This window comes from Populus nigra, chromosome 16, assembly GCF_951802175.1.
Source record: "Populus nigra chromosome 16, ddPopNigr1.1, whole genome shotgun sequence".
Taxonomy (NCBI): Eukaryota; Viridiplantae; Streptophyta; class Magnoliopsida; order Malpighiales; family Salicaceae; genus Populus; species Populus nigra.
In genome coordinates this window covers 4,171,145-4,196,689 of record NC_084867.1, presented here as the reverse complement: position 1 = coordinate 4,196,689, position 25,545 = coordinate 4,171,145, and the positions used below count along the sequence as shown (strand labels likewise).

The 25,545-nt window shown below is 33.7% G+C and overlaps 2 protein-coding genes across 3 annotated transcripts; both read left to right on the top strand.

The window, feature by feature from the left end:
* Nucleotides 1-1,815: 1,815 nt before the first annotated feature.
* On the top strand, nucleotides 1,816-6,413 carry LOC133676343 (uncharacterized). Of its 2 annotated transcripts, XM_062098006.1 has the most exons (5): nucleotides 1,821-2,827; nucleotides 4,540-4,695; nucleotides 5,396-5,485; nucleotides 5,681-5,836; nucleotides 5,977-6,413. In XM_062098006.1, the coding sequence occupies exons 1-5, from the start codon at nucleotides 2,216-2,218 to the stop codon at nucleotides 6,109-6,111; spliced, it is 1,149 nt and encodes a 382-aa protein (XP_061953990.1). In that variant the 5' UTR covers nucleotides 1,821-2,215; the 3' UTR covers nucleotides 6,112-6,413. The 2 variants fall into 2 exon arrangements, with proteins under 2 accessions (XP_061953991.1, XP_061953990.1); XM_062098007.1 differs by lacking the exon at nucleotides 4,540-4,695 and having other exon boundaries at nucleotides 1,816-2,827.
* Nucleotides 6,414-16,806: 10,393 nt separating this feature from the next.
* On the top strand, nucleotides 16,807-25,450 carry LOC133675857 (disease resistance protein RUN1-like). The gene is made up of 6 exons (XM_062097378.1): nucleotides 16,807-17,389; nucleotides 18,218-19,325; nucleotides 21,723-22,238; nucleotides 22,790-24,364; nucleotides 24,451-25,034; nucleotides 25,119-25,450. The coding sequence occupies exons 1-5, from the start codon at nucleotides 16,908-16,910 to the stop codon at nucleotides 24,976-24,978; spliced, it is 4,209 nt and encodes a 1,402-aa protein (XP_061953362.1). The 5' UTR covers nucleotides 16,807-16,907; the 3' UTR covers nucleotides 24,979-25,034; nucleotides 25,119-25,450.
* Nucleotides 25,451-25,545: the final 95 nt, after the last annotated feature.

The following is a 25,545-nucleotide window of genomic DNA, read 5'->3' as shown; positions in this document are numbered from 1 at the left end:
TGTGTTGAGGTCTTTTTTGATATCTCAACCTCTTTTTATCAAAAAATTAAAAGCAGACAATATATCATCTACTTGACTAGTTTTAACTATAAGAGAGATGATCAAAAAAGTGATCTAGGGTTTTTTGGATCTAAAAATTTATTTTAAACCTATTTTCATCTAAAAACACCTAATAAAAATCCTTATCATGTTAATAAATCAATCTCTTAACTCAAAATACCCGTAAATCATTTCAAAAACACAATAATATTGGGGAAGAAAAATCTCTTTTAACCCAGATCTACTTTTTTCGACAAGATAAAAGTCTAAAACTACTTCAATAGAACTCTTCTCATTGAATGAAACCCGCTGATACCAAGATAGATTTTTTTTATTGGTGAACATGGCCAACTGACAGTTTTTTCTCTCGGTCATCATTTTCCAACAAGTTTTTTTATACTATCTCAAAACTAGAGACCAAAAAACAAACAAAATAAACTTTTAAAATAAAATTAAAATTTCAAAAACTAAATGGGCTGAATTTGAGGAGAAAGGCTGAATTTGAGGAGAAAGGAAAATCGATGAATTGAAAAATATTTTTTGCAAATTTGAGAATGTTCACTTATTTTTTTCGTGTTTTACAATGTAATCCTTCCTTTTTTATTTTAGCTTTTTACCATAATCTAAAATTTTATCTTAATGAACTAAGTCATTAAAGAATTCAACAAAAAGAAAACTGGGAAACAACCTAACTGTTACATGAATAGTGAAAGCCATACATGTTTTAGTTAAATTTTTTTTAAAGAGTTTAAATGGAGAACAATCACGTTTGGAAAGAAATTCTGACAAAATAAAAATACCATCTAGCAACTTTTTAGGGCTTTCGGCTGCCCAAAAGAGCAAGCAATACACTTGATTTAGGGTGTGTGAAACTCCATAATAAAGAAGAGCATTATTGTAGAGCCCACCAAGGGATGCTTTGTCTAGAAGACATCTATATCTTTATCTCACATTATTATTATTATTATTATTATTATTATTATATAAGCCCTAATACAAATAATAGAAATAGAAATCTCAGTAGCATTATCCCAATAACAAAACAATTTTGATTTTCCATGTGGGACCCTTTCAATTGTCATCAACACTAACCCCCAAATCTGACCTTTCTTTTTTCCTTCAGACACCTTGTTTTGTTGCTCATTGTGCCCTCTTCCCCTCCATCCTCAGCCTTAGACATCAACTAGCATTAATGCTTACATATGGTCACCAGAGACAAACCATCTAGTGGCCGTTAATTCTTACTGTTCATTACAATTCAGTCCTCTAACTCTTAACATTTTATTTCAAGCCAAATCTTGCCGAGTTTAAAGATTTACAACTGCATCCTTAACTTATACTAATACTTTGATTTAACTAGCCCTTGAGGTTATGGTCTAGCGAGGGAGGGAGGGATTTGTTTTTTTTTCTCTGTATCTGGATTCGATTTTTTTTGTACATACTTGTCACCCCACAATATTTTATCTGTTCATTGGGCTTACAATATATTCAGCGAGCTCGAAAATTAATCGTAATATATATAAACATAATTGATTTAACTCACAATTATATTCTGTCAAAGCTTATAATTTATTGAAAATCCTATCCATCCATCATTTTAATATCTTTAGACAATAATAAACAATGATATATTTTTTCTTATATTGAAAAATTAGAATCACTTGAGAGTTTTTAAATAATGATGTATGAAGCACGCCTATATCTAATAATCCATGTCACCGCCGATTCATGTTCATTTTAATGTAACGTGAACGGAAGATCAAGTTGAAGTACGAATGCAAAGGGGAATTGCAAGATTTTGAAGCGACACTAATCCAAATTTCTCCAAAATATGTTTTTTTTTCTCTATAAACCGTTGTTGGCTTTTTAACTTACAAAGCAAATAAAAGAAAACAAGAAAAAGGCAAGTTGTTAACGGGATCCATTGTCAGCTCAGGCTGCTGTTCGATTGATGAGCATTTTCCTACACTCGCAGCCTCATATGAAGACAATTCATAGCCCCACCTAACCAGCAAAAAACTCTTCCTAATCCCCACAATGTGCAATACAAAGTCATCTAAACCATAAAATCAACTTCAAACAAAACTCCCCTCCTCCCTCCCCACCAAATTTAATCGCTTGGAACATCCCATTAATCACATTCATTCCCTCCCTCTCATTGACAAAGCACAAAGATATGCCGGTTTTTGCAGAGAGCAGCAGCACAACTATAGCTGACCAAATCAAGCTAAGAAAACACAGAGAGCTGCAACCCATTGCAACTGAAACAGATCCAAACCCACATATCTCTAGGACCTCCAAATCCAATACAATAATCTCCTCTCTCTTCCACTCTCACTTCACTGCAACCCCACCTGACCAAACAAAGAAGAAAGGTGCAACCTTTAGAGGCCTAGGATGCACTGCTGGAGCAGCACAGCAGGTGTCGGTGCCGGCGGTGATAAGGTCATCGGCTGGCTGGGAAGGGAAAAGGGTCAAGAAGAAAAAGGGTCATCAGAAAAGAAAGAAAGAAAGCTTGAAACTTTCCAGTGGCAACAACAACAATAGTAATAATAGCAATGGTGATGGTGATCTTAATGGAGATGGTAATCTTGGGAATTGCATGGTTATGCAAGATGTTTGGTGTGGACCCGGAATTGGGTTTTCAGGTGCTGATGCTGTTGTTGGGTCAGTTGACTGTGTTGTCGTTAGAAGGAACGCGTCATCTGGAAGAGGGAAGATTGATGAAGGAGAGAAATTTAATCAAAGGGAAAGAGAGAGAGATAGAGAGAGGGGGAGAGAGAGAGAGGTATTGTTTTTCTGTTCAGCATTTATTTGTTTATTGTCTGGACTGGAAGCTTGATTTTTATGCATATATGTTTTTATGAATTATTGAGTGTGCATGTTGAATATTTTTTTCTTATGGTATGCTATAGAAAATATCTTATGGTATGATATAGGAAATAGAGACGTGCAATTTCTTCGTCTTGTTCTTCCTGTTTATAATCTGCGCAGGGGTACTGAATTTGTGCCCATATGAGATGGGACTGCTTGATCAGGATTTGATACACAGGTGGAGTGGTCATTGTTGTTTTTTCTTTTGAAGCTATTTTTTTATTCTTTTGCTTTGCTGTTGAATTAGTTTGATTGTTGCTTAATCATTTGTGGTGATTCTGATTCTTGAATTTGTTTTTCTTTCCTTTTCCTGTGATCCTTTTCCCTTTTGGATTCATTCTGTTCCCAAGGACCCTCAAACTTAAATTAAAATTTACTAAGTCATCATCATTATTATTAAAGAGGGTTTAAAATGTTGCAATTGTCAGGCTATTAATTATTTGGGAACTGTTACAGTCAGGGTTCATTGATCCCTTCCAGTTTTCTAGTTCCTTTTTTCCTCCTTGGAATCTCATATTTCTATTTTTGAAGAAAAACATATAAATAATTGAATTTGAATACGATTTTTCGAATTTAATGTTACTTAATTTCATTTCCCTTTTTGTATTAGCAGTCCATTTAAGCATTAAGTGTTATAGATTTTTGAAGTTTTTGAAGGAAACAACTAGAAGTTTTTGAAGATTTTTATCTCATTAGGGTTTTTCTAGACGTTTATTTATTGCCTCTCAAAGAAAAAAAGATCTTTATATTGTGTTCAAATTCATTTTTTTTTAGAATAACAACTACTAAAAGATCTTTTCTTTTGCTAATCACATGGTGAGTTTGATCAGCGAGTTACTTCTCTCTTTGTAGTTTGGTTTGGTAGGTTTTAGGGCTTTTTTCTTTTTTCTTTTTTCTTTGTTAATCCAGATGTTGCATCTTAGGTCTGTGTTGAGGTGGGGATGAAACTGAGTTTTGCTCCAAAAACAAAACATGATGAAACTGTGTTTTTCTTCCATCAAAGTTTTGAAAGTGTTTGATTAATTGATATTCATTATCAAAACTTTCTTGAAATCTTGGTTGAGGAAAAGTTATAATTTGTAATTTTCTTAAAACCTATCTTTTTAAACTTTAAATGCAAAAGCTATCCCACAGTGTCAAACATAATCATAATCAACATGGGATTTTCTTTTTAATTTCCTATACAATGTTGTTCAATGTCTTGTAAAACTCAAGTTAGTTTGTTTTTTAATTAATTTGTTTAATGATTTTTATGCGTGTACGTTTTGATATGCATAGTTACTGATGTGAAAACATCCTCTTGGACGAATGGCCAAAAGTGTGGACCCCCCCATATTATTAGGATTTAAGAGTTAGCTATACGGTGCTTGTGATAAGTGCTCTAGTAATTTTTTAAGAAGCTTCTGATAAGTACTTTAGTCTTTTAATTTGAGAAGAATACGCTCTTCCTTTTCTTTTTTGAAGATTACACGATTAGGTTTCTTCTTTCATACTTTTGTAGGGTTTGATTGGTTGTTTTGAACAAAAATCATATGGTTTGTTATTCATGTTCTGTACTTTGTGACTCGCTGTGTGTATTGGTTTGTTCTATGTTCTCTTCTTATGTTTCATCATTGTTTTTGGCAGCGTCCTTGTTTAACTAGGCGGGCTGCAGTGAATCCTGAAACCCCCTCGTTTCTGGATACTGATCCTGCTTTTGTAACATCTCGTCCTGAAATAGAAGTTTTTGGAACTCGGTATTATCGCCATATCCGACATCCTTCCCCAGATGGACTTGCTAGGGTGTGTTCAACACTTGAGATCTCAATTTGAGTCGTCCTGTTTTCTGGATTTTTTCTTTTTCTTTCTCTCTTTTTGCATTTTTCAGTGTGCAGACTGTTCTGAGGACTTATTTATAGTCTGTCCTGCTTTCAAGATTGTTTTGTTTATCCTAGGTGGATGGGGAATTGATTTGAGGAGCACAAAAATGATAAATTTGGAAAGGATTTTATGTGACATTGATCTAACTGAATAGTTGGACCATAACTTGACTTGAAAATGGCTTTGGTTATTATGTTCATGATCATAAACCAGAAATTTTCTATCTATTCTCCAGATTTTCTTTGTATTAATTTTATTCATCTTATTATTGTTTATTTCTATATTTTTCAATTAATATTTGTCTGCATATTTATTTACCTACTTTATAATCAAATGCTTTCCAAATTCCTACACTTGTCAGAAAATATTGTTGTGTCATATGGAGATGGAAAATCAGTGCATGTTTCTTCATTTCATAATGGATCAGCGAGAACTACACAATCATTTATGTCCATGCTATTTAGTATTGATTGTTAATTTTTAATTAGTTGAAAGATATTCATTACCTATATTGGGCTATCCATTGAAAATGGGTAAAATAATTATATGAATTCTGCTTGATAAGCATTCTGATTATTTAGCCGCTGTTCTTTCTTTAGTGACCAGTACTGGCAAATTGCAGATGATGATGCTCCAGAATAGTTTTATCATGGGAGGAAGATTGGATCGATTCAGCAACTGGAGACTTGATATTGATCACTTGACATATGAGGTGTGTGGACACCCAATATGATTTCATATTTTTTGTTTTGCTTATGCATAAATGCTGAGTGTTTACACAGCCTATGAAGAACCCCTCTGAAATCCTAGCTTAGACAGGTCCTCTTGGCAATGATGTTTAGCTTGATGAATTTACATCACTCCATGTATAATCTTTAGAATTATCCTGTTTTTGTGGTGAAAACAGCAACTGCTCGAGTTAGGTGATAGAATTGGTTATGTGAATACTGGATTGAAAGAAGATGAGATCAGCAGCTGTGTCAAGAAAATTAATCCCTCAGTCATCAAAGAACTGCCATCACATTTACCCATGACATTGGAAAGGAAGTGCAGCATTTGTCAGGTGAAGTAAAACTTGGATTTGCTGTTTTCAATTTCTTGCATTCTTTGGTTTCTAATTATTTCTTAGGCTCTTTTCTTATCTTTTGTTCATTGCTTTTATTTTTTTGTTTTTGTTTTTGCTCAAATGTTTTCTATATGCAGGATGAATTCGAAGAAGATGATGAGTTGGGCAAACTAGATTGTGGACATGGCTTTCACATACAATGTATAAAGAAATGGCTTGCACAGAAAAATACATGCCCGGTCTGTAAAACTGAACCAGTGGCTCGAGCCTAGTATCTTCAAACTGCTGCTATTTACCTGTTGGTGTGTATAGATTTCATTTCCTATACGTATTCAAGCATCCATTCTTTAGCCTGAAGCTTCAACTCCAGTATGCCTAGAAATCAGAGGCTTTTTCTTCTTTTCTTTTCTTTCTTTGTGATCCAGCAATCTCATGCTGATTGAAATTATTGCGTTGCTGAAATTTGATGGAAATCATTATAGTTTGATGATAGATGTTTGAAATGGAATGTGCTCAATTCCATAACACTTCTAGGGTTATTTCTGAATGCACCAGATGCTTTTTTAACTTATAATTGTAGCTTTATTTGGTAGTTGAGGTTATAAGCTTTTTATCTCGTGAGTATCCAAACAAATTGAAATTAGCTGCTTCTCATTGAATCAATGTTTGGACACTTGCCCCCCTGTTCCGTTCTGGTTGTGGTTATGGAACGAGGAGATTTGTGCTGAAATGGGGCATCCGAGCTATGGGACGTGATCAATAAGAGGCGTTGAACAGAGGGCATAGCTATCGTGGAAGAGTAGTGTGTCTCTGTTGGAATCAGTGAAGACGTAAGTGAGCTTACTCACTTTATATAAACAAATTTTGATGTGTCTCTGTCACCCGGGTTTAAAATATTGGTGACAAGGCCAGAAGCAATCTCGTGGCAACTGGGTCATGTTCCATTGAAAGCACTTCCCATGCCTTGGAGGCAGTCTCTTATCCATGGCAACAGTCATGCTTTAGCTAATCCTGAAAGGTTTCAGTCATATGGTGGCAAAGACAATAAGTTCCAGAAACTTGCAGGTGAAGATTTTTCTTCTAGAAACAAGTCAGTTCTTCTACCAATGAGCGTAGAATACTTGTATACTGCAGGATTTCCCCAATGCGGATGCACATGCTGTCTGATAATGCCTCTGGGCAGTGTGTTTGGACGGTGAAATGAAAATGGGAAAACTATGATAATAATAATAATAATAATAACAACACCACACCCATAAAAGCATCAGACCGATTTCTCTCAATTTAAACACAGTGAGGTTATAAGCTCTTCTGAGTCGTAATTTAATTGAAGCCAAGGCTTCTTATTGGTGAAGAGGATCATTCTTGTGAAGCAGAGGAATGATGACAAACAACTGAGGAAGTAAAGACTTTCTTGCGAGAGATCTGCAGTTTGATACTTTTGCTTCAGTATCTGAGAGGAGGTGAACCGTGAACCATAACTTGTTGACCACGCAAAAAGAAATCCTAGGGCAAGGGTACCATGGGAGGCAGATAGAAATCTTGGGGCAAAGGTACCATGGGAGGCAGATTTGTTGAGGTGGAATCTCTACCATCTTCAGCTGCTCAGGGCAGTCGAGTACGGAAGCAGGAAGCTACAAACCATTCCTGTACACATTAGATTTGTGGATAAACATGCATGGTGTAAATGATCATACCACGATGCTTCCGCGTTTTTCAGCAAAACTCTATTTGCCTGATCATTGACTTGTTACTTTTTGCATACAAGGGGCTTTGTACGAAGTATGAACGGATAGAAGGGAAATAAAACAGAGCATTTGACAAAGGGCAGCAAAACTATCTTGGTAATAAGAAGCATTTCTCCATTCAATTCCCGTTAGCTACACATCTTTTCTATACACAACCTTCTTTTTTGGCTTGTGAATACTTAATATTAATTCCCATACTGTAAATAATACCTAGAACATCCAAAAAGAAGTATAAGATTAACTCATACCAACCTCCCACTAGATCACAGTGAGCACAAAAAAGAACTAGAAGAACAGGAGGAAGCATGGGATCAGCAAGTCTGCTTTTTCTAATCGTTAACACAGCTAAAGAAGTAATTATACTTTGCTTTAGTTCCTTTTGCAATACCATATACTAAGGACCACGTCCTCTATTTAAATACAAACAGGCTGGGGTAAAGACATTAAATCTCTATAATATGCTCTGCCAGGATGAGTGCAAGATTTCCAGGAATACTAATTACATTAAAGCTGTATTAATATTCCAAGATGTGCTCTGTTATGAGTCCAGAATTTCCAGAATGCTCCAAGATATACCTTGTTTTGAATCCAAGATTTGCTCAATCAATTCGTTGAAATTTCCTTAGCTGGTTGAACTACCATTTCGGGTTGAAGTTGTTGCCATCGATACATCTTCATCCTTCAACGTCTCTCCACTACTATATCATGAATTGTGAGAGTTTTCAGCCTTATCACTTCTTTGAGTCCCACAATTCATGCCAAGATGCTAGGTTGTGTCAATACCCTCCCTCAAATTATGCCGGGGTTGGAGGTAGAGTTCAGTTCGAAAATTACTGAGTACTACCTTTGATATTGGTTTGATGAAGAGGTCTGCTACTTGCTCTATAATAAAGATCTGTTGAGTGATGAGATGTCTAAGTGCAACTCGTTCGCGCACAAAATGATAATTCAACTCAATGTGTTTGTTGTGAGCATGAAACACTGGATTTATTGTCATGTAAAGAGCACTTATGTTATTGCAAAAGAGAGTTGGTGTAGATGCCAGTGGAATGTGGAGATCTTTAAGGATAAATGACATCCATGTGAGTTATATTGTTGTATTTGCCATTACTTGATATTCCGCTTTGGTGCTTGATCGAGAGATCATAGGCTATTTGTTTGCACACCATGAGATGAGATTTTCTCCTAAAAATGTATACATTATCATATGGTGGATCGTCTTGTGGTGAGACACCCCGCTCAATTGGCATAGGAGAAAGCACAAAGATCAAGTGTTGTATTTGCAGTAAAATACAAACCTAAGTCAATTATGCCTTTGACATATCTTAAGATTCTCTAAACAATTTTAAATGCATAATTGTGGGGGCATGCATGAAATGTGAAGCATAATTCACACTGAATGAGAGATCTGGTCTCGTGAGAGTTAGGTATTGTTAAGCTCCAATCAATCCTATGGAATAACTTCAATCTTCTAGCAAGACATTGTTTGATGAGGTCTTAGTTTTAGCTTCAAGAGATGTGCTCATAGGCTTGCAGTCGGCCATTTTGACTCTTCCAGGATAGCAAGAGCATAATGAGATTGGGACAAGTGCAGACCAGCCGATGTTTATAATATTTCAATGCCAAGAAAGTGATGAATGAGGCCCTAGTTTTTCATCTTAAATTCTATGCTCAAGAGTTGAATAAAGGATGACACTAGTGTTATGGAGGAATTTGTCAACAGGATATTATCTATATAAAGAAAAAGAATTAATGTACCAAGGTTAGAATGAAAAATAAATAGGAAAGGGTCGGCTAGATTAAAAAAAAACCATATTTAAAAAAAAATACTAAATTGATCAAATCAAATACGAGGTGCTTGTCTGAGGCTATAAAAAGTCTTTTAAAGCTTGCACACATGTTTTGGATATGCAGGATCAGTCATTCCCGGATATATGCATTTTTCTGAAATTAGACCATGATGGAATGTATTTTTTTACTTCAAATTAACTCATACCAACCTCCCACTAGATTATAGTGAGCACAATGCGAACCATTTAGCTGTCCAAAAACTCTGTAAGCATGCAAATGCTTTGGAATGACCTTTGCTGTCTCTGCTCCATTGCCATCATCATAGCCAGAAAAGAAATGTTTAAGAGAATTACTTGAGATTTAAAGCCAATTAGAGGTGCATGTAAACCAAATGAAATAACGAACGGCCGTGTACAGCTTCTGGAGGACAGATGAAATCTTGATCCCCTGCACTTGCTAACGCTGGAACATTGCTTTTGCCTAGATGATCCTTGTGAAGGAAATATCCACTACGGTTTCGTAATCCACCTTCTTGAAATGCTGTTGTCAGCTGCAATAAAAGCTTTGGGTACTGTGCCTGTGGATTATTACGATTGGATTATCTCATGCATGCTAGGAATGAAGAGAGATGAGTGGAAATGATAGCCATTATTGATATTCTTGCCAAAGGACTAAAATGAAGGAGGGGCTCTATTTATGGAAATTGCTTATTAATTAAGTAATACTTTAAAAGGCGTGGGAGAATTACTGTAACTTTCCCACGCCTTTTACTTTCCTCATCTTTAATATATTATATTATTATAATTATTATATTATATTATAATTATATTATATTATAACATATACTAAAAATTAAATCAAACGCTAAATTGTTTTTTTTTAATGATTTTTTTTGTTTGATTCCGGGTTTGATGTGTTAGCCTGATTTGATGAGTTAACCCGAATTTTTTTTTCTTTTTAATTAATTTTTTTCATTTAGTTTAGTTTGTTAATGTTAAATTTCTTTATATTTAATTATTAGAATTTCATGACACGTATCCCGAACTTAACGGGTTAACTTGGTGTGACGAGTTAATCCAATTGATTTTAGATGAACCCGTCAATTGTTTTTTTCTATTTAGCCTTTCACTTCCCTATTTTTAATATATTATATTATTTTTAATATATTATATTATAATTATATTATATTATATTATAACATATACTAAAAATTAAATCAAACGCTAAATTATCTTTTTTTTTTTTTTTTAATGAATTTTTTTTGTTTGATCCCGGGTTTGATGGGTTAGCCTGGTTTGACGAGTTAACCCGGATTTTTTTTCTTTTTAATTAATTTTTTTCATTTAGTTTAGTTTGTTAATGTTAAATTTTTTTATATTTAATTATCAGACTTTCACGACACGTATCCCGGGTTTGACGAGTTAACTTGGTATGACGGGTTAACCCAGTTGATTTTGGGTGAACCTGTCAATTGTTTTTTTTCTATTTAGTTATCAAACTTTCATGACGCGAATCTCATGTTTGACGAGTTAACTTGGTTCGAAGGGTTAACCTAGTTAATTCAGATTTTTTTCTTTTTCTTCATTAGTTTTTTTTTCTCCTATTAGTTTTTTTCTTTTTAATTAATTTAATTAATTATTACACTTTTATGACACGACCTTATAGCCAGACTCACATCCAATGCTTTAGGGTCCGGTGTTGCAGCCAACCTCACTTAAACTTAAGTCATATAACTATATAAGTTTAATGTTATTATTAATATTATAAATAGTATTCTTGGGTCAAGCGTTGCAGCTAGACCCAAGGCTTTTAGGTATATCTTTGCAGAAAGACCTAACACTCTTAGATCTTAGCATTTTTTGATATTTTTTATGCAAGAAAAAAAATTAACCCGTGGCGTATGCCTTTGTTTTTTTTTTCTTTTCCTTTTTAAGCCTTTTGCTTTGAATAGCATGGTGCAATCTACAGTGAAAAAGTTTATGCCTTTAGTTTTTTTTTCTATAGTTTCTTAATATTAAATTTTTTCTGTTTAATTATCAGGCTTTCATGACACGGATCCGAGGTTTGATGGTTTAATCTAATCCAGTTGATTCAGATTTTTTTTCTTTTTCTTCATTAGTTTTTTCCTTTATGTAGGTATTTTTCTCTTTACTTTTTCCTTTTTAATTAATCTTTTTTAAAATTTAGTTCATTAATATTAAATCTTTTTTCTATTTAGTTATCACACTTTCATGACACGAATCTCAGGTTTGACGGGTTAATCTGATTTGGCGAGTTAACCCAATTGATTCATATTATTTTTCTTTTTTCTCATTAGTTTTTTTCTTTCTGTTGGTTTTTTTCTTTGTTTTTTTCTTTTTAATTAATCTATTTAATTATCATACTTTTATGACATGACCTTGCAGCCAGACCTACATCCAATGCTATTGGGTCTGGTATTGCAGCCAAACCCACTTAAACTTGGGTCATAGAAGTTTAATGTTATTATTAATATTATAAATATTACTCTTATGTCAGATGTTGCATCCAAACCCAAGACTCTTGAGTATAACTTTGCAGAAAGACCTAACACTTTTAAATTTTAATTTTATTGATATTTTTTATGCAAAATAAATTGACCCGCGGCATCGCGCGGGTCATATAACTAGTTAAGAACTAAAAAGGGTGGACAGTTTTCGGTTTGTGCATATCGAAGATGGGATTTTTAAAAAATAATTTAGCATAGTAATTAAAAGAATTTAGCATAATAATAACATTTGATTTTTTTTAAAATAACACACTTAAAAAAAGCAATATTGTGTTTAAAAAGCATATAAACTTTAGAAATGTCGCATTTTACAAATACAACATATAATTAAATTTTTGCATAGATATCATTCTCCAGTTCTTTGTCATAGGTATTTACTTATTTTTATCCAAAGTTATTAAACCTAAATTGGCCCGGCTTGGAATCCGGTCGACCTTGTAGCTAGATTAATCTAGATAAGGTGAAAGACTGGCAAGAGCAAAAAAACGATCAAACCCGATCGACCTGCCTAGTTGCCTGGGCCCGGCAAAACCTGGTAAAGACCCTTTTTTTCTTCAAATGTGTTTTTTTCTCCTAACTAGATACCTCTTTTTTTTTCATATTTTTAGTAGATTATTAACTCTTTTCAAAGTTCACTAAATAAATACTAGAAAAATATTTTATTTTTTTAATATGGGATTCGAAGCCCTTTAGTATATATATTCTATATTCACAAGAAAAAAAGTTATGTTTTTTCAATGTGAGATAAAAATTTTTTTTGATATAAATACTTCAACTTAAAATAATAATATAATATATTTTCAATGTTGGATAATTTTTTTTTTGAAATAATCTTTTAAATTTTATTATTTATAATATATATAGTTTATATTTAAATTTATTATTTTTAAAATTTTTTCATATAAATATTAAAACTTCAAATATATTTTTTTAAATTTTTTTATGGGGAATATTGGCAGTAGTTCAAGTCCCTACCAATGAACATTCCTCCTCAAGCCAGCAGAGGACCAAAATATGTTATTTCATCCATTTTTTTTTCATGTATTATTAATACAAATATTTTTTAAAATTGATGTGCTAATTGTCGCATTTGTTCTGCAGATATTTATCAATCCATCTCTGAGAATGACACGTGTCAATATGTTTCCTTCGAATTCACTTCATTTCCCGGCCCCCACCTCCCTCTTCTGCTCGTCTTCAGAACTTCAGAGTTCGTCTTTGAAAGGTATCGGATTACTCTCTTATTCTCATAAATGCCAATTAATGTTGGATTTTGGCGTTCTTGGACACTCCAGGCATGGCCAGCGCTAGGACCTAAAATAAAATTAGAATTTAAAATAGAATTAGGTCGAGCATTATGTAACGCTTAGGTTGTTTATATTTTTAGTATAATTATAAGTACTGGTATTAAAAATATTATTATTAGTTTTTTTTTATTATTCTTTTTTTTTAGTATAATTAATTTTTAGAGTATTAATAGTGGAAATATTATTGTTTGTTTAGTTGATATTTTTTTGTATAATTAATATTAAAAGAATTATATATTTTTTAGAGTATAATTATTATTTTTTAGTGTAATTAATTGTGTTGATCTCAAAACTATTATTATTTGTTCTCTTAATATTATTTTTTAGTATAATTAATAGTACTAATCTCTAAAATATTATTATATTTGGTGTTATAAATAATATGATTTTTTTAATAATTCATATTATTACTACTAAAAATATTATTATTTGTATTATAAAAATTTTAGTATTTTCTTTAAAATTTATAAGAGCATTATTAATAAATTTTTTAAAACTACTATTACTATGAAAAAAACCACGTTGGCATACATTGCGTTTGGGTTCCCTCTAAGGGCAGACAACCCAAGCACCATGTGGCGTTTGGGTTGCTTCCTCTTGGCTGCAATCTAAGCGCCAGGTGGCATTTGGGCAGCTTCCACTCACAGGATGGCCCAAGGCTAGCCTTGGGCCTGGCAGAGTAGGGCAGGTCCTAAAATAGAATTGAGTGCTGGCCGTGGGCAGACCAAGCGCCACGTGGCACTTGGCAAGCACCACCCCAAGCCCTCAACACAACACCACCTAGCGCTTGGTCTGCTTCCTCTTGGGTGCAGCTCTAGCGCTACATGGCGCTTGGGCTGCTTCCTCTTGGCTGCAGTCCAAGCACCAGGTGGCGGTTTGACTTGGGCACTCACAAGCATGACCGAAAGCTAGCCTTGGGCCTGATAGGGCAAGAACCAAAATAGAATTGGGTCTTGGCCGCGGGCATACTAAGAACCACGTGGCGCTTGGGTAGCACCACCCCAAGCCATCAGCATAACGCCACCTGACGTTTGGTTTGCTTCCTCTTGGGTGCAGCTTGGGCTAGGTTGGGCATGACTCAAAATACCCTTGGGTCCTAGCCGCAGCAAGACCCAAATATGCTTAAGACCTAGCCTGGTAGGACTTAAATAGGCTTGGGTCCTGCTTCCAATATTTTTTGGAAGTTAAAGGTGAGCCCACGGCGTAGCACGAGCCACCTAACTAGTATTAACTATAACTAAAAAGATCTAGCCGGAATTATTATGGACTGTGAGTGTTTTTACTGTGAATTGCACTATTTGACATTGTAGCGTTGCAAACTGTGAGTGATTTCATTATAGACTACACTGTTTGGTGGGGCATGATAAGGCTGCAGACTCGCTCCCCTATATTAATATTTGTCTTATAAATAATATTATTTTAATTATAATTAATATTAAAAATACTATTATTTGTATTATCAATATTATTATTTTGAGTATAATTAATATTACTAATATAATAATTAATAAATTTGAAAAAAAATATTAATATTGAAAAATAATAATAGATTTGATTTGAAGGTTACAATTAAGAATTAATTATTATTATTATTATTATTATTATTATTAAATTGAAAAAAAATGTTATTACCATCAAAGAAATACTATATATTAAAAAAAACATTAAAAAATATAAGAACTGGGGTAGAGAAGTTAAATATTATTATTAATGTTATAAATATTATTAATTTTACAATAAATATTATTATTATAAATAATAAAGAATGATTATGAGAGGAAAATAAAGAAGCATGAGAGCTTTTATGCAAGAGAGAGTGCTATAAATAATATTTTTTATACTAACAAGCCTATACAAAATAATGTTGATGATTCTTTGTTAAAGGATTATGTGCAGACACATTGCCTATATGGTGTTCTTATTGTTCGAGGATAAATCCTTTTGAGAAGATGAGGAATGATGAAAATCAACAACTATTATCAAATGATCGATTAGAAGTATCAATTGAGTCTATTACAAGTTCTAAAACTAAAAGAGAAACTTAAAAGGTTAAGTCAAGATGCGTGGGTTAAAAAGTCACAAACCTATTAAACTAAACTTTTGTGTACTTTTTGGGTCACATCTAGAGTTATAGGTGGCAGTTTTCTTTAATTTTAGTTGGGCTGAAAGCTAGACATCATAAGCTTTACATCAATAGATTATAAGCATAATAACTCATCCACACATGAAAGAATAACATGTTTGAAGTCAAACTTGAAATCTACCAGCAAATAAAGAAAGTAAAAAAAGAACCATTTACCATATGATTTGTGTATAATTACAAGAAAAGAATTTAATGATAACGTGAAATCCTTATTTTGCAAGGATTCCTTACTTCATAAAAAGATAAATTAGGAAACAATCTTTATTTTGCAAGGATTTCTTATGCAACCACAATCTTTCTTCTCCTCGAGGAAATATTTCAGCAACTTTAGCAATATTAAAAGTCTTATTTTTGAAAAACAATAAGGGTTAATAGCTTGGGAATTTTGCTTTCAAGGAATACCTAATTTTCAAAGATACCAAGTTGGTAGCTTGGAGATTGGATAAGGAGAGATAATTTTGAATTTTTTTTTCTCTAATGTATGGTTTTATGCTAACAAGCATAACTCTTAATATGATATTTGGATCATGCTAACATTTTTCTGTAAGATTTTAAAAGCTGATTTTTTTTGTAGGGCTTAAATTTTATAGCAATCAGATTTTAAGAAGGCTTTGCAATAAAGCCTAAGAAAATACTATGTAGGAATTGCATTATCTTTCTTGTTGGTTTAAGAATCTTTTTCTTATTTTATTAGAATTATTTTATTGTTTTTCTAGCTTTTTTAATGATTTTTTAAATAGTATGAACATGGTTAAATATGTTGTATTTGTTTTTTTTCTTAGACTTGGATTATTTTATAATAATATTTCATGTGCGGTGAAATTGCTCATGCTTTTGATTTTTTATTGAACTCTTCTGAAGTTATTAAAGATTAGTTATTTTTGTGGTATTCTTTCTTATACTTCAACTTATTAATTTGTTATAATTGAAAAATTATAATTTTCGATTTTTGGTTCAGGTAATTATAAAGTTAAGTTTTATATCGGTTTAATTTGAACTTTTTTGAATGGTTTCTATCTAATAATATATTAAATAATATTTTTTAAATTTATTTTTAATATTAATATATAAAAATAATATAAAAAATAATTTATTTTTATAAAAACACTTTCCTATTGGCAAATTGGGGTGCAGTTGGCAGGGTATGTCGTTTCGAAGTTAGGCCTGAGTCACCTCCTTGACGAGCTATTCTTGTCCTTTGTAATTACTAGTCAAGTAGATTTAATGGACTTCTGTCAAAGAATGAAAAAAGAGATACCTTTCTTTTGTCTGTCTCTACTTTTTTTTTCCTTTAAGTTGTGCTGTTCGGGCACTCCCAATCAAACCATATATACCACAAAAAAAAAAAAAAGGAAAAAAGAAAAGAAAAAAGAAAACCTTGCTTCGTATGATATTTTTTAATATATTTTCAAAATAAAAAAAACTTTAAAATCATCATCGAATAAACACCCCGCGTGCAAGCAGTGACAGAAGTATAAAGCAACCGACATCATCACCACACAACGAAGATAAAAGTAAAGAAAAAGAACAGAAAAGAAAAAACAAGAACCAAATGGCCATGCCCCATAGCCTGATGGTTTCATCATCTCCGGCAGCTCTCAGACTCCATTGGGATGTGTTCTTAAGTTTTCGTGGAGAAGACACCCGCCACGGCTTCACCAAAAACCTCTACGATTCATTAAGCAAGCAAGACATCAGAGTCTTCTTAGATGACTCTGGAATGGCTCAGGGAGACGAGATTGCTCCAACTCTAATGGAGGCCATTGAAGATTCAGCCTTATCGATCATTGTTCTTTCACCAAGGTATGCCAACTCTCATTGGTGTCTTGAGGAGCTAGCTAGAATATGCGAGCTGAGGAGGCTGATCCTGCCTGTGTTCTACCAAGTTGATCCATCCCATGTTAGGAGACAGAAGGGTCCTCTAGAACAAGATTTTATGAATCACATGGAGAGGTTTGGGGAGGAGAAGGTGGGCAAGTGGAGAGAAGCCATGTATAAAGTTGGTGGTATCTCTGGTTTCGTTTATGACACCAGGTGATGTATTTCTTTCACACCCTTCTCTTTGGTCCTTTTGTTGTTCTTGGGGCGGGGCAGGGGCAGTTGCTTACTAAGGCAATAAACGATCTAGACTTAAATTATTTATTAAAATATAGTGAAAGACAAAAAATCCTTAATATGAAACTGGTTTTTTCCCCATCATTTTAATGTTTAATGGAAAATTGTAAAATGTAATATGACATGTTATTACGTCTTAATTTTAAGCTATTCATATGACATGTTATTGTTAAATTATTATTGAATTTTATTTAATAAAATTTTTAATTACATATGAAATAAGTTTATTAAATGAAATTATACAAGTTGTTTTTGCTTCTTAAATTTCATAAACATGCAAATGAGTTTCTTTATAAACATGCCCCACAAACCGAATTAATGCTATAACTCGACCATTTCCCTAGAGTTCTTTTCTTTGTGTCTTTAGATATCTTCTATTAATAAAAGCACGCACGCATGCTCGTTTTCACTTTTTAAAAAAAAAAACTAAGAAAAAAAGAAAGAGCTTTAACGAGTTAAGCTTGAGCTTCATTCATGTAGAAAGTGAGCTTTAATAATGGATTCACATTAGCTAGTTAATTGGTCTTTACAAGGCAGGCCGAAGCCTGTTGCAACTTACAACTTTTGGGTGGAACCTGGGATTTCCAATAGCGTTAAAGAGAATTCCAGTTTTAAGCAGCAACTCATGGGATTTACTATCATGGCCAAGGATCCTATCATTGCAATTATGTAGAGTTATCACTTTTGTAAGAAAACACAGCCAACTCTGCTCACCTTACCAAAGCTTTATATATTATTTTATTACAGATCAGAAGATCAGTTGATTCGGCGTTTGGGGAATAGGGTTATGACAGAATTGAGAAAAACCCCGGTGGGTATAGCTACTTATACCGTTGGACTGGATTCCCGTGTAGAAGACTTCAAGAAGAGGTTCATAGATGATAAATCAAATCGCGTTCAAGTTCTGGGACTTCATGGTATGGGCGGGATTGGTAAAACAACTCTTGCCACAGCTCTCTTCAATAAACTTGTTGGTCATTTTGAGAGTCGTAGTTTCATCTTCAACGTTAAAGATATTTCTAAAGAAGATGGTGGTCTAGTAAAACTGCAGAACAAACTTCTTCGTGATCTTTCCCCAAATTGGCCTCTTGTAAATAATATTGATAAAGGTGTTGCCGCAATCAAAATGTTGGTTCATGACAAGCGGGTACTAATTGTCTTAGATGATGTGGATGATGTAAGCGAACTGAATGCACTAGCAGGGAATAGAAGCTGGTTCGGTGAAGGAAGTCGAGTTATTGTTACAACAAGAAACAAAGCTGTTCTAGCTGAACACCTTGTCAATGAATTTTACGAGGTTAGAGAGTTAGGTTACCCGGAAGCCTTACAACTTTTTAGTTATCATGCACTCAGAAAAGATAAACCCACAGAAGAATACATGAATATATCCAAGGAGATTGTGTCACTCACAGGAGGACTGCCTCTGGCTTTGGAAGTGTTTGGTTCTACTTTGTTTAATGAGAGAGGGTTAAATAGATGGGAAGATGCCCTGAAAAAACTGCAACGAATAAGGCCACATAATCTTCAGGATGTGTTACGAATAAGTTATGATGAGTTGGATGAAGATGAAAAGCATGTCTTCCTTGATATTGCTTGCTTGTTTTTTAAAATGGGAATGAAAAGAGAGGAAGCAATTGATATTTTGAAGGGTTGTGGCTTTAGTGCTGAGACAGTCATCACAGTTCTGACATCAAAATGTCTCATTAAGATTCGTGAAGATGATGAATTATGGATGCATGATCAACTCAGAGACATGGGAAGACAAATTGTTCAACATGAAAACCTTGCAGATCCCGGAGGGCGTAGTAGGCTATGGGATCGCGGTGAAATCATGTCAACGCTGATGCGCAAGAAGGTGAACTTCATTACTTTTTACATACACATTCATCCTTTTTTTTTTCATAGTTTTTAAAAGCTCAATATATAACTAAAGGTTGAGAATTTACCCCCACATAAGTAGATCAGATGATGGTAAGATTGATAGGTTCCTAGGCTGAAGTTTTAGGGGTTTGATTCCCGGTTTTGACTTTCGAAGCTTAATTATACCAGTCCATATTGAGTATATTATGTATTTTCTTATCAATATATTCTATGTTTTGAATATTTGTTTAACCTTAACCCCTGTTGATAGACACTACCAAAAAATCAATAAATATAAATGGAAATACTAAGAAAGTATTTTTGTCGGTAAATTTTTAAGGGATTTTACTAACGAAAATATTCTCTCGGTATATACCGAGAGAATTATAGTGGGAAAAAATAATTAAAACAAAGAAAAAAAACGATGACGTGTCGTTTTTACCAACGAAATTACCGATGAAATTTATTCCATCAGTAAAATCCGTTGATAAACTGTGAACATTGTTCATCATGTCAATTACAAAGGGAATCACTGATGAAATTTTCCGTCGATATTTTCCAGAGAGCTCTAGAACTGTTTACTTTCCAATTGCACTGTTAATTGTTGTTCTTTAAGGACAAAATCGCCGACGGATTGAAAAGTCGTCGGTGTTATTTGACTGTTTTATGAAAAAATTCAATTAATTTAAAATTTTCATCTAAATATTACAGACGAAATCACTGACGGATTGAAAAATCATCAGTAATTGTTGGCAGTTTCTGAAAACTTTTTACGAAATTAAAAATTTAAATTAAATATTACCGATGAAATTACCGACGGAATAATTAAAAAATATTAATATTTAATTATCCGTCGGTAAATCTGTCGCTAGTGCGCCCCAATAAAAAGCCTGAATCCCCTTATTTCACAAGAGACAAACTTCTTTCTTATTCTTCTTCTTCTTCTTCTTCTTCTTCACCATATGTAAAAAACATCAATATCTATTTCTTTCTCTCCTTCTCTCCTTCTCTCCTTCCTTTCTCCTCCATGCTCGATATGTCTTCTTCTTCTTTCTTCTTTTATCCTCTTAGTTTTTTTTTTAATTAATATGCTTTACAAAATTTTTTCTCTCCTTAGCTTCACTTGCAACTATATTAAGGTAAGATTTTTTTTTTCTTTTTTTTCCATGATTTTTTTCACTATATTTGTTTTTTATTTTATTTTTAATTGTTTTTGTTCTTAATAATTGTATAAATATTGTTGTGAGATTTGTTTTTTATATGAGATCAATTTTTAATTGATTTATTTATAGGATTTTTAAATTTTTAGCAATTGCAACTTCATTTTTTTCATATGATTTTTTTTAGTTGAATTTATTTTTTCATTTTATTTATTTGTTGCAAATTTGTTTGAGTTGATTTTCTTATTCTTTTTTCGAAGCATTTTGAGTATATATTATAGAGTGTTGATTTATGTTAATTTAATTATTTTATAATTTTATAAAATGATTTTTTTAAAAATGTTTTTAAATAATTACTGACAAAATTACCGATGAAATTTCTATTGGTATATCCCTCGGTAAATCCATTGGTAATAAAAAATATTATTACCGAGGAATATACCGACAGAAGGAAGCGGTAATTTTTTTTACATGTCTGTTCCGTCAGTAATAATAATTTTTTTATTACCAACGAATTTACAGACGGACAAAAAATTACCAATGAAAGATTCACTGACGTAGCATTTCCGTCGGTGATTTTATTGGTAAATTATTACCGATGGAATATGTGTTTTACGCCGACGGAAAAATTTCGTTGGTAAAACTATTAAATGTTGTAGTGAGAGCATTCTAAATATTAATATAATATTTTGATAAGTAATATTAGTACACTATTATATCTTTTGATAGAGCATTCTAACCACTTTTGACCTTAACCTTAACCACTTTTGATAGAACATTCTAAATATTAATATTATGTTTTTGATAAGTAATATTAGTCATTCTATATATATGTATTATCGATAAAACCTATCGATAAAGAATCTTCTGAAATCTGAGAGATGAGTATGGATTTTGTTTCCAAGTGATTCAATCGGGAAAAATATGTGATTCTTCGCAAACTTTAAGGTGTTTAATTTTTATTTTCCTAGATTGTTTGTGCTCTTTTTTTCCTTACAGTATTATAAAATGTCGGATTAGGATTTTTTATGTTCATTTTGAAAAATGTTTGATTTTGAATTCAGTAATTATGATTAGGCGAGAGCAATAAAATAATAAAAAGTTGAGTTATTATTATTTTTTATGAATCAAATCATGTTCACCCAATTTAAATTCTGAAAGAAACATGAGAGGATCTGAATCTTTGTTTCCAATCTTATTCTGGAATGTCTTCCTTTAATGACTGTCAACAGGGCACAGAAAGTGTACAAGGTATAGTTTTTGACTTCGAAAAGAAGAAATATACGATAACTCGACGGATTTCTTGGGTTAGAGCACTGAATCCGTGTTCAGCACTTGCGTACTTGATTGAAAAGTGTAAGATTTTTCTTCGACAAGGACAAGAGGGAGAAGAAAAGAAGAAATATTCGAGAACTCAATGGATTTCTTGGGTTAGAGCACTGAATCCGTGTTCAGCACTTGCGTACTTGATTGAAAAGTGTAAGATTTTTCTTCGACAAGGACAAGAGGAGGGGGAGATGATACTTGACACTGAAGGCTTTAAATCAATGGTTAATCTGAGACTGCTCCAAATCAATCATGCAAAACTGCAAGGGAAGTTCAAGAATTTTCCCGCTGGCCTGAAGTGGCTTCAGTGGAAAAATTGTCCTATGAAAAATCTTCCTTCTGACTATGCTCCTCATGAGCTAGCTGTGCTTGATCTTTCGGAGAGTGGAATTGAACGAGTTTGGGGTTGGACCAGTAACAAGGTATGATTTGTTTATCTAGTCCATATAATGGCTTAAAAGAAAATGTTAAATAACTACTCAGGACTCCCTGTTTCAATCTTGCAAAAGGGAGATTTGTTTTGGAATCATATCCAACATATTGTTACAATCTAATGATACGTGTTTACACTCGTACATGATAGGCTTTTTAGAACCACATGATGAGTTTTGTACATCTCTTGAGGAAAAAGGTTGAACCTTATGTTTATAGCTAGATGAGGGATTTGGGTAGTTGCATATGGCTGATGTCTCTACAAACAACACCGATGACACATAATAGGCCCTTCAAGAGGTATTGTCCCACTGGAATCAGTAGATTTTGTCTTATACAAATGCCTCTTGGGGAAAAGTTGAACCTTGTGTTTATAAGTGACCATAAACCCTCGTCTTCTAACCTCCTAACCGATGTAGGATAATGTCATCATCACAATTCATTTGAATTCATTCAAGTATTTGCAATCTGTCCCTTATGGAAAATGATCTCGTTTTCCTCTTAGTAACTCATGTTTGCTTCTTAAAATTCATCGTTGTAGGTGGCCAAGAACTTGATGGTTATGGATCTCCACCGTTGCTATAATCTTGTGGCTTGTCCTGATTTATCTGGATGTAAAACCTTGGAAAAACTTAATCTCCAGGGTTGCGTTCGGCTAACTAAGGTTCACAAATCAGTGGGGAATGCAAGGACATTACTTCAGCTGAACTTGAATGATTGCTCAAACCTTGTTGAATTTCCAAGTGATGTATCTGGGCTAAAAGCTCTTCAGAACCTCAATCTCTCTAACTGTCCAAAGTTGAAAGACTTGCCACAGGAAATAGGCAGCATGTATTCCTTAAAACAACTTCTTGTTGATGAAACTGCTATATCAGTGCTGCCCGAATCTATTTTCCGCCTTACAAAACTGGAGATGCTTAGTTTGAATGGATGCCAATTCATAAAAAGGCTGCCAAAACACTTGGGAAAACTGATTTCTCTGAAGGAACTTTCTCTCAATCAATCTGCAGTAGAAGAACTGCCTGATTCTGTCGGATCTTTGTCAAACCTTGAGAAACTAAGTTTGATGTGGTGTCAATCACTTACTGCGATTCCTGAATCTGTTGGCAATCTCCAGTTATTGACCGAAGTTTCCATCAATAGCAGTGCAATCAAGGAATTACCTCCTGCAATCGGTTCATTACCTTATTTAAAAATATTATCAGCTGGAGGGTGTCGTTCCCTGAGCAAATTACCTGATTCCATTGGAGGACTAGCTTCTATTAGCGAACTTGAGCTAGATGAAACATCAATCTCACATCTTCCAGAGCAGATTGGTGGTTTGAAAATGATTGAGAAGCTTTACATGAGGAAGTGTACATCTCTTAGATCTTTGCCAGAATCAATTGGGAGCATGTTGAGTCTTACTACCTTAAACTTGTTTGGTTGTAATATTAATGAGTTGCCTGAATCCTTTGGGATGCTGGAAAACCTTGTGATGTTGAGATTACATCAGTGTAGAAAGCTCCAAAAGCTTCCAGTTTCTATTGGGAAGTTGAAGTCTTTATGCCACTTGTTAATGGAGAAGACAGCTGTTACAGTACTACCTGAAAGTTTTGGAAAGCTCTCTAATTTAATGATATTGAAAATGCGAAAAGAGCCGCTTGAATCTCCCAGCACACAGGAGCACTTGGTTGTCCTCCCAAGTTCCTTCTTCGAACTATCCTTGCTAGAAGAACTAAATGCTCGTGCTTGGAGAATATCAGGTAAAATTCCTGACGATTTTGAGAAACTGTCATCATTAGAGATCGTGGATCTTGGCCATAACAATTTCAGCAGTCTTCCTTCTAGTTTATGTGGCCTTTCTCTTCTAAGGGAGCTTCACTTGCCCCACTGCGAAGAACTTGAGTCTCTCCCTCCGCTTCCCTCAAGCTTAGAAGAAGTGGATGTTTCCAACTGCTTTGCATTGGAAACTATGTCGGATGTTTCAAACTTGGGAAGCTTAACGTTGCTGAACATGACAAATTGCGAGAAAGTGGTGGATATTCCTGGCATTGAATGCTTGAAATCCCTGAAATGGTTATATATGAGCAATTGCAAGGCGTGCTCCTTGACAGTGAAGAGCAGGCTATCCAAGGTTCTCTATCTTGTACCTATATGTGCCAGTTTTAGAGTAACAAGGTTTTTGCCTCTTACTTTTTTTTTTTATTATTATTATTATAGGTTTGCTTGAGGAATATACGCAACCTAAGCATGCCTGGGAGCAAAATCCCAGATTGGTTTTCTCAAGAAGATGTAAAATTTTCAGAGCGAAGAAACCGTGAAATCAAAGCTGTGATTATAGGTGTCGTTGTCTCTCTCGACCGTCAGATACCAGAGCAGTTGAGATATTTGCCAGTTGTACCAGACATTCAGGTCAATCTACTGGATCAGAATAAACCTATTTTCAGCACCACATTGTACTTACAGGGAATACCAGAGACTCATGAAGATCAAATCCACTTATGTCGATATTCACATTTCAATCCATTGGTTTCAATGTTGAAAGATGGCTCTGAGATACAGGTAAGAAAGCGAAAACCACCTGTGATTGAAGGGGTCGAGCTGAAGAAATGTGGAATTCATTTGGTTTATGAAAATGACGATGATTATGGTGGAAATGAAGAATCCTTGGATGAAAGTCAGCAATCTGTATCACAAAAACTGGCCAATTTTTTCAATTCGTACGAGGAAGATAGCGAAGTTTGTTGAAGTTGAAAAGCAAAATGAAGATATTGAAGGGAATGAATGATATAGCAGTTCATCAAGTATGCGATTTAAGTTACTTCTTTACTTCCTTCTCATATGCTTTTAGCTGATCTAAAGCCTGTACCTTTTTTGTGAACATGCAGCATCTCGAAGATCCTTTCGAGGATGGGAATGGGATTTTGACTCGAAGGAAAGGTGTTACGTATGGCTTTGAGGATGCTAGACAGGTCTTGGTTACGTGCTGGGAGACAACTTATAAAGCCAAAAGAGCTTCTCTGCTTCTCGGCATAGAATGTTGATTTCCTCGGGAATTAGATTATGGATTATGTGTGTTTGTTGTCCATGCCAAGATCTTATTTAATTTCATTTATGTTTTATATGGTAGACGGAAAAATAATTTAGTTTTTAAACTATTTTTTAAAACAAGATATTTATTTATTGATATTTGTTTAATGTAAGTGTTATTGTGTGGACTCGTCTTGTTTGTTTGTTTAATATTTAGTGCTATCATTTCAATTTCTATAATTATTATTATTGTCTCTGGTTTATTTCTCAATTATCCATTTTTGA